General features: G+C 32.8%; 1 protein-coding gene across 4 annotated transcripts; it reads right to left on the reverse strand.

The window, feature by feature from the left end:
* Window positions 1–1112: 1112 nt before the first annotated feature.
* Window positions 1113–15560, reverse strand: LOC110993786. 4 transcript variants are annotated; one of them, XM_022260164.2, is made up of 15 exons: window positions 15472–15560; window positions 11970–12145; window positions 11314–11455; window positions 9643–9730; window positions 7256–7437; window positions 6680–6870; window positions 6372–6484; window positions 5870–6035; window positions 5004–5236; window positions 4381–4506; window positions 3633–3753; window positions 3146–3264; window positions 2590–2810; window positions 1856–2039; window positions 1113–1595 (listed from the first exon to the last, which is right to left on the reverse strand). In XM_022260164.2, the coding sequence occupies exons 2-15, from the start codon at window positions 11995–11997 to the stop codon at window positions 1449–1451; spliced, it is 2061 nt and encodes a 686-aa protein (XP_022115856.2). In that variant the 5' UTR covers window positions 11998–12145; window positions 15472–15560; the 3' UTR covers window positions 1113–1448. The 4 variants fall into 4 exon arrangements, with proteins under 4 accessions (XP_022115856.2, XP_022115857.2, XP_045484761.1 ...); XM_022260165.2 differs by lacking the exon at window positions 15472–15560 and adding an exon at window positions 12307–12412; XM_045628805.1 differs by lacking the exons at window positions 9643–9730; window positions 15472–15560 and adding an exon at window positions 12307–12412.
* Window positions 15561–15843: the final 283 nt, after the last annotated feature.

Here is a 15843-nt window from a genome sequence, read left to right on the forward strand (position 1 = left end):
GAAACACATACAGAAATCTGAGGCAATCTCAGAAGTTATTTGTATGCATAAAACAAAAATGAACCTTTTTCTAATACTAATGACAATTTTTTAAATATCAAAAATTATAACAACTAACATTTTTTAAATTTTCTAATAAAAATCCTAGCCTCACTAACCTTTATTGCGAGAAATATAGTAATACAATATTTTAATACGTGGGTAACACTGAAAATGTTTAGAACTGGCCAGTTAAAAACATTGAAATGAAAACTATTTTTGAATTTCAACTTTGAACTCTTTGGTAATCTAATGGAGTATATTGCATTCATTTCTCATTTGTTTATGTAAACTGGCGGCAAATCTCTTGTTACACGTGAAAATGAACCTAATGCGAGAAAATTTTCGGCCAATGATTTATTATGACTTTCGTTGTGGGCTTACTCAACAACAAAGCCATGATAGGCTGCGATTAGCATTTCTTAATGAAGCCCCATCTCGAGCCATTATTTAAAATTAGTTTAACGAGTTTAAGCGTGGACGTAGCAATCTCAATGATGACCAGCGTGAAGATCCTTTAACTGCGACTACTGAAGATAAAATCAGCTCTATGTGTCGCATGATAGAGGGAGATAAGAGTGTGACCTATAAGTAGATACGGGCAAGCCTAGGCATGGTTTGAGTCTGCTGTGTAACAGATGGATTCCCCATACTTTAACCGACGACCACAAACACCTTCACATGGACTGGTGTCGCCAAATATTAGATAAGTCCAACGGCGGAGACTCAAATTCTGTATTTGACATCGTCACAGGTGATGAAAGCTCAGTGGGTGTTTCCTTTCGAGGATCGGCAAACTAGGGTAAAAAAAGGGAGGAATCAAGGAAAAAAGATTATATGCCTCATTCTTTGGCCGACAGTTAGGCTAAAAGATGGCAGGACAGTTGCTGCCGAAGAACTAAAGATAAAATTCGAGGTATTCGCTTTACGAGCCCTACAGATAGAAGAGACCCCTAAGGAAGAATGGGCCCACTGCTTTCTCAGGGCTTCCATCGAATGCGACGATGTGTAGAGAGGAACGGAGATTACTTCGAAAAACAATAGAAGTATTTATTCTACATTAAGCCGTTTTTCATTTTCTTAACATTTTCAGTGTTACTTAGGTGTTACTTAATCTAATATACAACAAATACAAATCTATATAACAATTAACAATATAAAATAAATCCCAGGTTATCGCCTCCATGGTCTACGCACATGGAGTACAAGAACTTTAAATAGGTTACAATTATGTATTTGTTATTTTTGAAGAAACTAAACCAACATTCGCGATATCGTAAAAAATCCTTTCAAGCAACGAGTGTTAGCATCAATTCAACGGGAGTAATAATATTTGGAAATTTGGTTTAATTTTGTACCTTATTGTACGCTCCTTCATATATTATTGTAGTAATATGTTCTTCTATATATCATTGAAATGCAAATATCATAATAAGCACAGGTACAGCAAGTACGCACACAATGTAGACCGAAGTCCGGGGTTCACATTCCGATATTATCACAAATTGTTCGTTCCAAAGAGAGTCATTGTTTCGAAGGGGCAGCTCAAGGACTACCTGGAAATCATCAAACAATCTATTAAAATTACTCTAAACAGTGGGATATTCGTAATTAATACTAATAAGGTACCACCAACTTATTTGACTATGTTATAGGAGCATGGTGGAAAGTTATTCATATATGCAAAATTATAAAACGTATGAAAACTGTCATCAGTTTACATAAGCAAGGCTTGGCGTGGGGAGTACTATTTCAAAAGATAAATTCGCATAATACGTTAAAGAACTACTTAATGATTCTAATAATTAAATTTTACCTTTTGTGAGGAAAATATATCAAGTGGAAGATCACATCTATCAGTCTTATTTCTGCACTCCCTAAGCGTGGTCCTGGCGACATCATATCTGGTCTTCTGAAGGTCGAAGCGAGCTTTGATGAAGTTTTTTTGGACTTCATTCTCTGAATTAAAGACGAAGAAGTAATAGCCGTTTGCTGGGACTCTGGAATATTAAATTATTGACTTTATTGCAATATTTAAATTTACAGATATATTTAGAGACTTATTATTTATATGAAAAAAGGCGATGAAAACGGTTCTACGTGCTACGGATTAAATTATATTTTGAAAGCTCATCTAACGCCATTTTGCTTATCAGTGAACTTGTATAATACACATTTATATGTACAAAATGGTAATTATAATGAGCCTAGATGATTCCTTAAAGAGACGGTTCCAGAAAAATAGCACATTTGTATACAAACATTTTGTGCAAAAGTATAGCAGAACACGTTCTAAGTAGGTATCGTTTGGCTTCTGTCTCCACCGGCAATTCTGTGTAAACACAGTTCAGCACAGGATCGTACCCTAAGACTTAAGAGGAGAAGGTAATGGCTATTCTTGAAACGGCTTCTTACGACAATCCTATTTTTGTAGTGCCTCTAAATCTTATTCTGATTGCCGCAACAAGCAATAAAATTATACACGTACAATTTTCTCATTATCTAAATTCTATCTTAGTCCTATATAAAGCTATTACGTCTTTAACCTACCTGTAAGTAAGCGCATTAGCCCTAGCTGCAACCAACGTGTCAGCTCCGTCGTGGCACTCACGATGAGGTGTAAGTGGAAGATTAAGAATCAGACCTTCACATTCCAATAAAGCTTCTTCACTACTGGAGAATGAAGACCAAAATTCGGAATTGGACATGTCAAATGGTGTCGTTTCGTTCACTGTCTGATGATGCTCTGCGTAGCCATCTGGGGACAAACCCTGTAATACGAAATGCATCATAAAAATATTACAGACGGCCGCAAATCCTTAAAAATAGTCCTTTTTGCTTGCAGTGCATACTAAGCAAAAACTGATTTTCATCCAAAAGTTAAGTGTAAGCTTAGTTATATAGTATAGACATACACTCTCTTAGCTCGGTGACCTGGGCTCCATTCCTATACAATGACAAAAAAGATACAAAGATACAATACAATAACGTTATATATTTTGAAATAAATTTAGTCCCTCTAAAGTCTAAACCATTAAATATAAATAAATAGATAGATAGATATAGATGAAGAAGACGCAATTTTACGGATAACGAATAAAGGTACCTCCTCAGCAGCATAGTCCCTAGCTTCATCGTCTGCATTGAGTTGCTGGGTGAGTTCTATTTGACCCAGCATCAGCTGGCGTTTAGTTCTTGCATCTTCACGAGCGACTCGACGTTTTTCTGGAATTCATGTTCATATATATATATATATATATATATATATATATGTCGGCCCGTGGCAAATTCTTTTTTACCCCTATCAGTAGAAATCCTTGAAAACAATTAATTTGCAAAATACTCGTGAATCGAGCCGTGCGAAGCTGAACTAGACTGCAACGTAATACAATTTAAAACAATTAAAAGTTAAAAATATAATATTAATTAAATACCAACTCTTGTTAGATACTAAAGCACAATTTAATTTAGTCAAATCTTTAAATATGGGTTTTCTCCTAAGCTAGTGAAAGTGAGTGAACGTTTCGGGACTTAAGGAAAGATATTAACTTGGACGAAAGCTAGACAGATGAAATATAATATATAAAACCAACCCTGTCTTTGAGGTCTAGTCTTCTCCTCATCAATGGCTTCTACCAGCACCTTCCGGAGACGTTCTAGTTCTTCGTCACTCCCTCTCACCGCTGACATTACTCGATTCACGTCTGGGATATCCTGAAAATGTTTATAGATTTGATTAAGTGTACAGACGTTGTAAAAAACTATGATTTGCTTTTAAGTTTTTATTTAAAACATTTTATTAATAAACTCTATCAACCAATAAGTTCCTAGATTCGTATAAGGTCAAAGAAGGTAAGTAAATGAAAGTAGTTAGGTAAGTGGAGTTATGTTTAAATCAACAGTCAACATGCCAGGCAAGTAATGAAACGTCATCGATCCAAGTCATTTGCCTTGCTGTTAAATAAACTGGCTGAACATCTTGCAGGCCGTTAGTTAAACGGCACCCATTAGTTAAACGACAAGGCTGTTTATTGTACGGCAGATAATGCTAGTTGGCTGCGACATATATTTTTATAATCATTTTCAAGTTAATGTAAGAATAGGTACGAAGTGTTCTTTCTGTAATACTATCTTTGTGAGTAACGTAATAATTCAATATCAGAAAAGGCAATCAAGTTCCACCCTATTCAAACCTTTATTAAAAAAATTGTTTTAAGTTTCTTTATTCTCTTGGAGACTGTTGGAACTGGTATTACCACCGGAAAAAAACATAAACAACATATAATAAAACGAAAAACAGACACAAGAAATACTATATATATATATATAAATAAATCATACCTTATCTTTCTTTTCTACTCCCATACTCTCGTGTAGTCTCACGAGAACTCTCTTTCCCCTATCTCCGAGCGCTTGAAGACGATTTAGAACTTCAAGGAACACTTCCTTCGAACTCTCTGCATCATTCTAAAACAAAGAAAATTGAATTGAATATTATTCTTGTGATATTAAAACATCCATGTTAAAGGATCTAAAACTAATCTGTTTATATTTTGCAAATCATTGCACTGCTAAGTATATAAATATATAGTGCATAAATAATAAACCAACATATGACTAAGATTCTAAGGAGCCTGTGTACAGTTAAAAGAAGTCAGTAAACAGTAACACAAAAAATAAAATATCCAAATTACTTAAAACTGAATTAATTCTTTGACTTAAATTTACGATCCCATTGCCAAATAGCTTTTGTGTAACAAGGAAACATTAAGAAAATTATTAATCGCAATTTGTCTTAACACGGTTTAAAAAATTAAAATCCGATGTACAATTAAATTTTGCGAATATTTATTTACGTGAAATAAAGTTGTAATTATCATACGTTGATAAAACAATTAGTATAATTAGTTTACATTGTCATTGTCATTAAATAAACAAATCTTTAAAACCTTCCACAAACTTACCTCGGATTCTTGTTGTTTATCGTTCATTTTATCTTCATCATTTGATATTTCTTTAGAATTATTAACTTTCATAGATTCGGTATCTATGCTATCATTTTTTATTTGAGTTGTATTTATTATAATACTATAATCTGTGGTGCTATTTAGATTACTATTAACGTGTGAACTGTTAATAATACTACTATCTAATTCAGTCTTTTCTGTCGCTGAGATACTTGAGTTCCCATCAATATCTGAAAAAAATAGAAAGAAATGAAGAAGAAAAGAGATGAAGTTACTATTTTAGACACGTAAACAAAATTTTTAGTAGATGATATAATATATATATTTAATTTCGTTAAAAACTTCACGGCTATACAAGTTTGCCATGTATTTTCTCATCGTGCGTGACTGTTTAGAAGCACATTTATTAAATCTAGAAACGTAAACTAACGATAAATTGAAGGACGTAAATGAGACCTTTGAATCGAAGGCTTCTATTACCTAAAAAGCGAAATGTAATAAAATAAACAAAATATAACATTTACCAGATACAATAAACAAAACAATTAAACTATTAAATATTATTATTAGAAGCCTTACGTTATCACACAATAAAGCTTTGACATAATTAACAAATGACGGTCATAAACACAATAGGCATTATTTGTTATCTGTCGTTGCGATGAAAGGATTCGTTTGCACAGTGATAGCTGTTTCGGGCGCACTTTCCATGCTTCTATTTACAAGTACGAAAGATATAATTTATCTGCTTATTTTAGAGAAATTGTATTGACTAAGTCAACACAGACGCATCAGTAATATGTAGCGTTCTGAGTTTCAGATCTCACTCTTAATAGTTTAAAAAACCTTATTGTTTACGATACCTTTAAAAGAGATCCATTGTCTTTCATCCTTATCTACATTGGTGTCTCTGTGACGATGTAAACTAGGAAGAGACATAAGGTGTGATGGTGGATGATAGTGTTTTAGGGCTTCGTTTTTTGCTGCCTGACGTAGTGCATGTAGGTGCTCCAGTATTGCTTGTAATTCCTGGAGTTAAATTAAAATATATTGAATCGATAGGTGATTTCCTTAAATATATCACATAAGAAAATCGAGTAAAAAAGTGCACAATAAATAGCATTTTGGTTCTCTGTCTTACCTAATACTTAAAAATACCAAGGTTATGAGTAGATGTAGTGTGGATGCTGAATGTTGGAATCATAAATCATAAATACAGAATGTAAACTACAAAGATGAGCATGGATGGATATGAGAAGAAAAAGCAAATAAATGATTATCATATTGAAACATGTCATTTAACTCTAACAAAACTATATAGAACAAATAGCAAATATTTGGAAGGATATCCTTTACTATACTCACTTTAGGATCGTGGTCAGTAACATCGATGTCTGGGACGCCTGCAGATGATGTAACGTTACTGATGTGGGAGGGATCGTGAAAACTTACACCAGCCTTGTGACGCTTCATTGCTTCTGTATGAAAATAGATATATATATATATTAAAATATTAAGCTGTTAGACATAAAGGCTTACGAGCTAGCTTAAAGAGGTAAAACTTAATACTTAACAATCAACGACAACTTATCAATTGCCTTTCATAGTAACAAATAAACAAGAAGTTAAGTGCAAGCCTAACCACCTGTCTGTAAAATGATTAACGAAATTACCAGGATCATTAGCTTTTCCATCTTCTTTTTTCAGCTGCATTATCTTTTCCCAGAGCGTGGCGTTATTCATGAGTCCAAGTTGGTGTGCTTCGAGTAGTTCGTCAAGTTCTTCAGACGAGTCGTCGCCAATGTACGCGCATTCCTGCAGGTGTTTGTAGCCTTTTATCATTATAAGTGATGCACCTGGCCATCTAGAATATTATGAGGATATTCTATAAGTTTAATAGACAATGTTTTTTCATGGTGTGAATTGGCAAAATTTGCGGCACTTATAAATATAAGTATTTGTGACGGGAATTAAGACGTGGCTACATGGCTGCAGCCTGTAGCAATACTTTTCGTCTCAGGGTAAAAATATAGGATGCATATAGCATCCTTATCATACGCACATTACATAACCATATCACCACCTGATTATAGAAAATTTGAAATATAATATAATAGGAAGAAATTAAACGAAGTGGAGTAAATAGAGAACAATTAAAATTAAATTAGTTTAATGAATGAATGAATAATTGAATTTACTTAGATTTATCGTCTTCTGAGATCTGAATAATTAGTGCCTTGAATTAATACCTGCAACAGGCTGATACAGTCACAGTAGATCCCTTGAGCAGGTAAAAGCCCCAGTACTCCTTCATATCATCCTCCAATTCAAGCTTCCGTGTCATTGAAACAGGAACTAGGTCATCAGTCAACTCTGGGAGATCAGGGACGACGAACGCGTTGAATGTAGCATTCGATTTTACTACTTGTGTCTATAAAAAACCATCAGTCACAACATTTTAAGCATCTTACCATTTCGTTACTTTCATAGTGATTATAAGTATTATGTCGTCAAATTACTACCAAGTGTTTCTAATTTTACTATATCAGCGGTTTTAATATTGCACTTAAAACTACAAAGACAACACTTTAGATCAAAGCGTCGGATTTGTGTATCTCTTTCGTCATCATTTGTTACTCTAAAAGGCAAATAGGTGATCAGCCTTCGGTATCTGACATACGCCGTCAATATTTTAAGTCTAAGTCGTGCCGGTTTTCCTGAAGACGTTTTCGTTTACCGTAGCGAGTGTTAACAAGTGCACAATTGGGTATCGAATCTACTTCTTGCTTTATTGATAACTATATCGAAATTGGATCATGTCATAGCTTAGCAAGCGCTTAGGAATGAAGCGAAGGTTTCCGATGAGAGTCTGTCATAAAAGGATATAAAAAAAAACAACTAACTAAAAAACACAAAACAATGATATTTATGAGTACCGTATGACCTGTGCTCTTACTTCTACCGTGGGTTATCGTTATACAAACCAAGTATGTAGCTACTTAGAATATTATTAAAAAACAAGAGTTGGCGTAAACATGACTCCGGTTTGTCAAACATGGATACAGAAACGACTGAAATTCCTTCTCAATCTCACCTTTAGTCCATACAATCAGCTATTTATAATTGAAAACCAACTTTTGTTTATTCGTGAAGTTTGAGTTATTGAACATAATGCCGTTGCCAAAACAAATGATAGGTGAAAAAATATCCGCTTCAGGAAATGGGCTGCTATTTCTCGCCTAACAACCTAATGTAAGCCCACTTATAGATTATTATCTATCATAGCATCGAGTAGCAGTAATCGTTCAATACCTAAAATCTAAATCAATATATCTACACATGTTCAGACACATTTACGCATACAAAGATAAGATTATGGTTAAAATATATTATTTGCTTAACAACGTCTGTTTTTAAACTCCATCTTTTTTATAACTGTTAACACAAACCAAAAAACTACAACCGAGTTGAATAATTACTTATTTAAAACTAGCTGACCTGGCAAACGTCGTCTTGCCAAACTACTACCTTTAACTCAGCGCCATCTGTTAGAATTGTATCAAATAATAAACAAATGTTAATGTTATCGTAATTTTAGTAAGGATGCCTATTTTTTTGAAAATGAAATATAGCCTATGTCACTCAGGAATGATGTACCTTTCCAACAGTGAAAGAATTTTTCAAATCTGCCAAGTAGTTTCGGAGCCTATTCAATTCATACAAACAAACAAACAAAAAATCAAACCTTTCCTCTTTATAATATTAGTATAGATGTTATTAATACAAAACACCTATTCATATACCTATTTCATAACTCCAATTAACTTTCTATCGCTTATATTCGCCTTGCCACGTCAAGTCACGCCTTGTCAAGTGAATTATATGTTACCGCTATCGTAAAAACCATATTAATAATATTATATTATCTTTTAAGACGAAACAACGTTACAGTGAAAAAATACTGGCATTTTCTTTTTGAGTGAGAAAAGTTTAGATAATAAAACGGAAGGTTATTAGAAATAAATCGTCCTGTTGATAGCATATATTTAGGACAGTGAAGGCTATGCAAATTTTATGAGCCCGAGAATTTTTTTGAAGTAATTTGTGCAAAAAAATTTACTTCTCAGATTAAGGATATATATAATACGAGATTAATGAAGACAAACAATCACAACGGAATTATTTCATTCTCTACCAGTCCTAATATCATAACCAGTTGTTCATATACATTTCTTTAACTATATTTTATATACACTTCGATACCCCTTTATCTTTTATGACCTGGTCAAAGTGTATGGAATAAATGTCTGGTTAAAATTAGTATAATTTCTATGCTTTGATAACTTATCAGTGCTTCACAATGCATTTCGATCAAAATGAGGACGACAACGTTTACTTATATGTCATGAACCTATATTATTTCAACGTCCACTGATGATATAATGAGGAGTGGGGAAAACAAATGATGTGTTTTAGTCTTAGTAATATCTTGTGAATGCTAATGTTATTTTCTGCGTCACGAGAATGTTAAAGGACTAAAAAATAAATTATATACGAGGGATCCGGAATGCGCTTTTGATTAGCGGGCGTCAACTTAGGGGAAATTATGAAAGAAGTGTATTATGTACAGACCTACCTGGCACCAAGTAGGTGATATCTTGCCATCAATGAGCCGCATATCTGTCATGCTCATAGGATACATTTGGCCGGAGAAGACACGATACCTGTAAATAAAAAAACACCACCAGGTATGACAGGCAAATAGATCACGTTTGCATAGGTTTACATACTCTCGTTAATACTTAAAAGTTTTCTGAAGTCTTCGCCGGAGAGTGACCTATGTGTTGAGCGTGTAAGGGTATTTTGGGTAGTAGGCCCATTTAGATGGAGAGAGTTTCTTAGAGAGAGAAATTGTACGCGACTATCACTAGCAATAGTCGCATTATCGTATCGAGATTTTCCATTCGAGTTCAGTGATTTGAAGGTATTGTTGTCAAAAATGACACAAAAATCGTTTAAATTTGGCGCTGCCGATAATATTAAGTTCATTGAACTTCATAGAAGTTTGTGGAACACATAATGAATATTATAAAAACGCGATGCGAGAAATGCAGCTCTTAATGCGTTTACGAGAGAATTGTGTGTTGGAATTGTTTGGGCTTTGGTTCCAAAGAACTTAAAGCAAAAGTTAAAACATAAGTCAGTATTGACGAGAAAGAAAGAAAGTAAAAAAATCTGTATAATTTTCTGCAGCTAGGCAATTTTGCCAAAATGGAAGAGCGAGAGGTGTAAATGTTTAGACGAAGAAACTTTTTTATATTATTTCGATTTACCTTAGCTACGTTTTTATGATGGATTTGGATTTACATGAATCTTGATGAATGAATATGAATCTTTCGATTCACAACCCTTGAACTTCAACAAGGAATGACATTTTGTAACGTAAAATACGTAAAAGAGTTTTTACGTTTAGCTGGGTTGTACATTTTTAAATTTTAAAAATTAAAAAGTAATACTATAACATTCCTTATTTATAATCGGTTTGATGACCAAGAGAATAACATGTATGCTAGAAAACATATCATATTATTTTTAATAAACATTTTACGCTTATGAAGTCCGGACGTAGTATATTATTATTAAAAGTTAATTATTGTTTTTCATTATATTAATTTACGTTAGCTGTTGGATACTTTATCAATACCTTAATTACACATAACCTCCTGTATTTGAAGTCGGTTACCAAAATCCAGTGGCCATGAGATAAGAATAATAACAAAAATTACACACGATATCGCTTGAACTTTGCCATTGATTTTCTGTCATAAATTATCTCCATTAACTCTATGCAAGATAATGTGTTAATATACAAAATAGAGTTAGGCCTTTTTATTCTAAAAATATTACCAGTTCCTGCTAAAAAATATGTATATATGAAAGTTAGATCATGCCTCGTGCGTGACGATATATCAGTAGCGCTTTAATATTTTTAGGTCTGAGCCTCAAAATTATGTATGTTACATTATCATATCAATCTAATAGACAAGTAAGTGGTCAGCCTCCTGAGTTTACACACGCCATCGACATTTTGTATGACTTTCGGCGAATGTTAAAAGAAACTCCATCGGTGCACAGCCGAGAATCGAACATACGACCTCAGAGATAAGAGTCGCACTATGTTAAGTTGATAGTATGGTATATATCAAACTGTACTGTATATATAATTGCAATGAAAATATTACATTAATGTAACGTATTCCAAATACATTTGTATCATACAACCCTTAAATTTGTATGTTACACTTACTTCATATATAGTGGAGTGAAGATACATATAGATGGGAGCACAATCATCAATATGAGCAGCCTGCATATTCTTATAGGCCCTTTGTAACAGGATCTATTAGGAACGCTTGCTTGTCTGGATGGTCTAGGTTTCGGCACCCCAGCTGGGTAATATAAAAAAAGAAGTAACACGTCAATTTATTTAAAATGTTGGTTGTTAATAAAAATCAAACAGTATGTCTATTATATTACTTTTTTTTGTTTAACAATGTGAGATAATAAGATTGAAACTCAATTTAAAATTCTCTTTTCAATATTGTCATGTATTCAATCTTTTATATAAAATTCTCGTGTCACGATGTTTGTGGTTAAACTCCTCTGAAACGGCTTTCCCGATTCTCATGTAATTTTGTGTGCATATTGGGCAGGTCTGAGAATCGGACATCTATTTTTCATCCCCCTAAATGTTAAGGGTATACCACGCCTTAATTTAGGCATTAAGGAGTAACGAAGTTCGCGGGGGCAGCTAGTGAAACTATAGAATGAAAAAATGAAACTATAAATGTAGTTATAAGTAAGAAACAAAATAAAACGAATACTAGGCTCGTAACTCCCTCGGGGTTTTAAGAGATTGGATGGATAGATGAATAACAAAAATAATTTACTTATTTTGCTTACCTTCTAAAGGTACTAACTCTTGCTCCATCTTGATCACATCCCGATGAGTATGGATAATAAGGCAATCTCCTTTGCGTAGTCAACAATTAGTTTATGTCTTCAACTGATGTTTGATTGAATGCAGCAGATGTTAAGTTAATAAATTATTTTTCGAATATGTTGTTGCTTGTGGTGAACTGTAACAAACACATTTTTATGTTTTTTTGAGTGTTATGATATAATTATAATTCTTTAATTTAAATTTGTTTTAATAAAGATCTACAAATCGGATAACGAAACGCATTTAACTGAGTATAAGAGTATTAAAATTATATTCTATATATATTCAATTGTGTACCTTTATCAGATTTTGCTCTAATAATTATTAGGCGCGACTTTGTCGTGAAATTGTGCGTATAATACTAATAAAACCTTCTTTCATGCAATATTTATATCATTATGACGTTATCTTTTCGATTTACAGGATAGTGATAACATAAAACTAATCTTCCTAAAGAAACTGCTTAAAACCGTTTGATTGACGGCGGAAGAGTAACAAAGCGACATACTTATAAAACGATAAAAAGTTTATTTAATATAAGTTCTGCATGTGCTTAAAAATACGAGAATATGACGATACAAATTTTACACAAATTCACATTAATTGTGGGTAACACTATGTAAATGTAATATATAATGTTTAAAGAACTTTATTTGTCATTACAAAAAAAGTATTTTATTTAGATGAGAAACTTTAATATTAATATGTACATATACGAGCGAGATACAGGTCGGTATTATATATAAATATATATATTATATATAAAGATGTGAAGAGTAAGTAGTATATGTAACAATGTTTTTGTGAAGTGCTTTATAATATACAGTTTGTAATATATGTAGTACACGTTTTGTGCACGCGGTGTCGATTATTGTGAAAGTATGCGGCGGGTGGAGGATTTATCGTTTTTTTTTAATGTAAAGTAATATAAATAACACTTCGTTCCAATTCGTTTGAACTTTTCTTTAATCCTTTTACATATACTTATATTCTTCTATACGCACAACTGATCTAAGGAGTGTTTAAGTGCGGAAATTGAGTCCAGCGGCCATACTTGTATTCTTTTGCTTTTACCATTCAAAATATAATATATCGGCAATAACTATAATATTTTATCAAATAAATTAACATTTTTCCTTTATTAAAAAGCGTAGGTAATTGTATTTTCTTTTGTTTAGTTAAGATATAACCCGTGGCATACCTCATTTAACCAAAACATCTGATTAAGTTAATGCTTAATTACAAATCGATAATTAATCGAATGGTAGATGGACAGGGGCGGATTTACACCTTATCCAGGATTTGGCCGTGGTGCTTTTGCCGCCTTTGCCTCCCTTTGCCAAAATTGTACACAAACCATGCAATTCGCAGCCTTCCACCAGTAGTAGGACTCACATTGAATTTGGTTGATTTGGGCAATGCACTTTCTACAATTTCACTCATTTCAATTTTAGAGAGTGTGAGCTGGTGCAGAGATCAACTGGTTGAGCAAAATTTTTGCAGACTTCTATCTGTAAAACATCGGAAAACCGTCACGCCGAAAACTCTTTGATTCTCTCGCCTTAGTATTCTGCCCTAAGCCTACTCCAGCCTACTTAGTCTGCTGGTGAATCCACCACACTGCATCTCTTATCTATGTACAAATACCTACTTGGACTAACATTAATATTTTTTTTAAATAATCAGATGTTAGAAATCGGGATACGGCAAAAAAAACGGATAAACTAGAAATAATGGAAAAAACTATCATTTTATATGATACTCTTTTTCCTTGCATATTATTAATACATACATTTTGAACCTGTACTAAATACAAGAAACGACAATTCTCAATTGTCTGGTCTGGTAATATAATTATATTAATTACTCAATTTTTGCCTACTTGTATAGGTGCAATGTCCTCTCTACAAGCTGACATGATAAGATGTGTCAATATTTAAACCCAATGCTCGTGTTGCGATACCATATATATCATATACATATAAGTCTTCTATAACATATTTATAGTTTTATAAGAGTCGCCAGAGGCGAAGGTGCAATCGCTATTAAACCTTTCTTTTTACTGAAATTTGACTAAATAAAAATGATATACCTTTTTTCTGAGATATGTCATCGATTTTTTAATACGCGACACTCAATATCGTTTCCTAACGATGTTTTCTTTCTGCCTACGCATTGGTATACAGTCCATTGGTGCACAGCCGGGAATCTAACCTACGACCTCAGAGTCGCACGCTGAAGCCACTAGGCCAACACTTTTTTTAGGCCAATAGTGTTTTACCAAGCATACACATACTTACATGTCGAGAGCTTTTTAACAACCACAGGAGGCTAGAGACATCATCAATAACTATCAAAGGATTCGTTAGTTATCTATTTTCAAATGGAACAAAGGATTGGACTCAAGATCATACAAAAAGAAACAAACGTGCCACTGTCCGGGTTATCTACATTCTAACTCTCCGGGAGAGCGTAATATGCGTCAGCACAAAATAAAGTGTAGAAGTGTTATTTGAATGAACTTTGGAACTACTCTTAAGTGTGGCTTTAGTATACCCTAGACGAGTTTTATCATGATTTGTAATATAGTTATATTACAACAGTGAAATCGCTATATATAAACATGCTTTGTTCATTGGAACCGTAATTAATAAACACTTATTTAACCAAATTATAATAAGTTATTTCACACTTATTTTCCTTAAGCTGAGCCATGCATGGCCTTGTTAACACGTGAGACGTCAAGACAGTCCTAATGCGAATATTATTTTAAATTTGAAAATAAATACGAGATAATTTACTAAAATATTATAATATTAGACTAAGAATAATGACAAATGTTGTATCGAAGACTAGCAAAACAACATTTACTTTAATAAATAAACATTATAAATTAATATTGTAACGCTTGTGGTCATTTGCATTTAAACCAGATTATAAAATCAGGTTTTTGGTTTTGTTATAAATAAAGTGTTAAACATCACACAAAAATATATTAGTTTTTTAATTTACTTTTAAACATGTAATTATTAAACAACTCATAGACAATTAATTATTTTTCAATGTCGCTTGATTTGTTTTATATTGGTATTTTAATTACACATATATAAAAATAGTTAATATATTCTAAAATGAATATATTAATTCGATGTTAATGCTTTTTATTTTGCAAACTGATAATGTACTCTGCTGGCCAAAACATTGAAACCAGTAAGAAGAGCATAGTAAAATTAGATTGTCTTAGTGACGGATGGGGCAACTGGACAATGTTTTCTATAAAACTAAACTTAAACAAGAACCAGAGTTCTATACGTCAAAGGTATTATACAAAGAGAAGGCTTTCAGCACAACTACTATGACAATGTATTATATGAAAAAAGCATCATCATAGAACAAAAAATTTGTTGTAATATTTCACCAAAACACACCAATATGTAGAGCAATTTGATCAATAATACATACTATAGCACAAATCGGTCAACACCCTCACAGTTCACACAAAATTTACTAAAAATACGCGCGTGCGCAACAAAAGACGCTTCAAGACTATCGTATCACTATCAACACTCAAAAATATCGTGATAGTATATAAATAGTATTATTCTTTGTTGCCTTACTCACGCTTAAACAGAACGTGTTCCTGTATTAATTAGTTTAAAAAATAAATACATTAGATTATTAATGTTTTGAGCTCTCATTAATGATAATGTGATATAGATGTTTCATTAGCGAACTCGGTCATTAAATAAGTTTAGTTATTTTAGCTAATTATAGATTTCAATAAGCTTAGCAATTTAGCTAATTATAGAGTTCATTACAAGTCCAATGGAATAA

Source organism: Pieris rapae, chromosome 7 (assembly GCF_905147795.1).
Source record: "Pieris rapae chromosome 7, ilPieRapa1.1, whole genome shotgun sequence".
Lineage (NCBI taxonomy): Eukaryota > Metazoa > Arthropoda > Insecta > Lepidoptera > Pieridae > Pieris > Pieris rapae.

Excerpts from the sequence above, each read along its gene's own strand:
- LOC110993786 (XM_022260164.2), bottom strand. The coding sequence starts at position 11,997 with ATGGAGCAAGAGTTAGTACCTTTAGAAG. Across the intron at positions 6,485-6,679 it reads TGGAAAAGCTAATGATCCTG|AAGCAATGAAGCGTCACAAG; the intron begins GTAATTTCGTTA and ends ATTTTCATACAG. Across the intron at positions 6,036-6,371 it reads TTACTGACCACGATCCTAAA|GAATTACAAGCAATACTGGA; the intron begins GTGAGTATAGTA and ends ATTTAACTCCAG.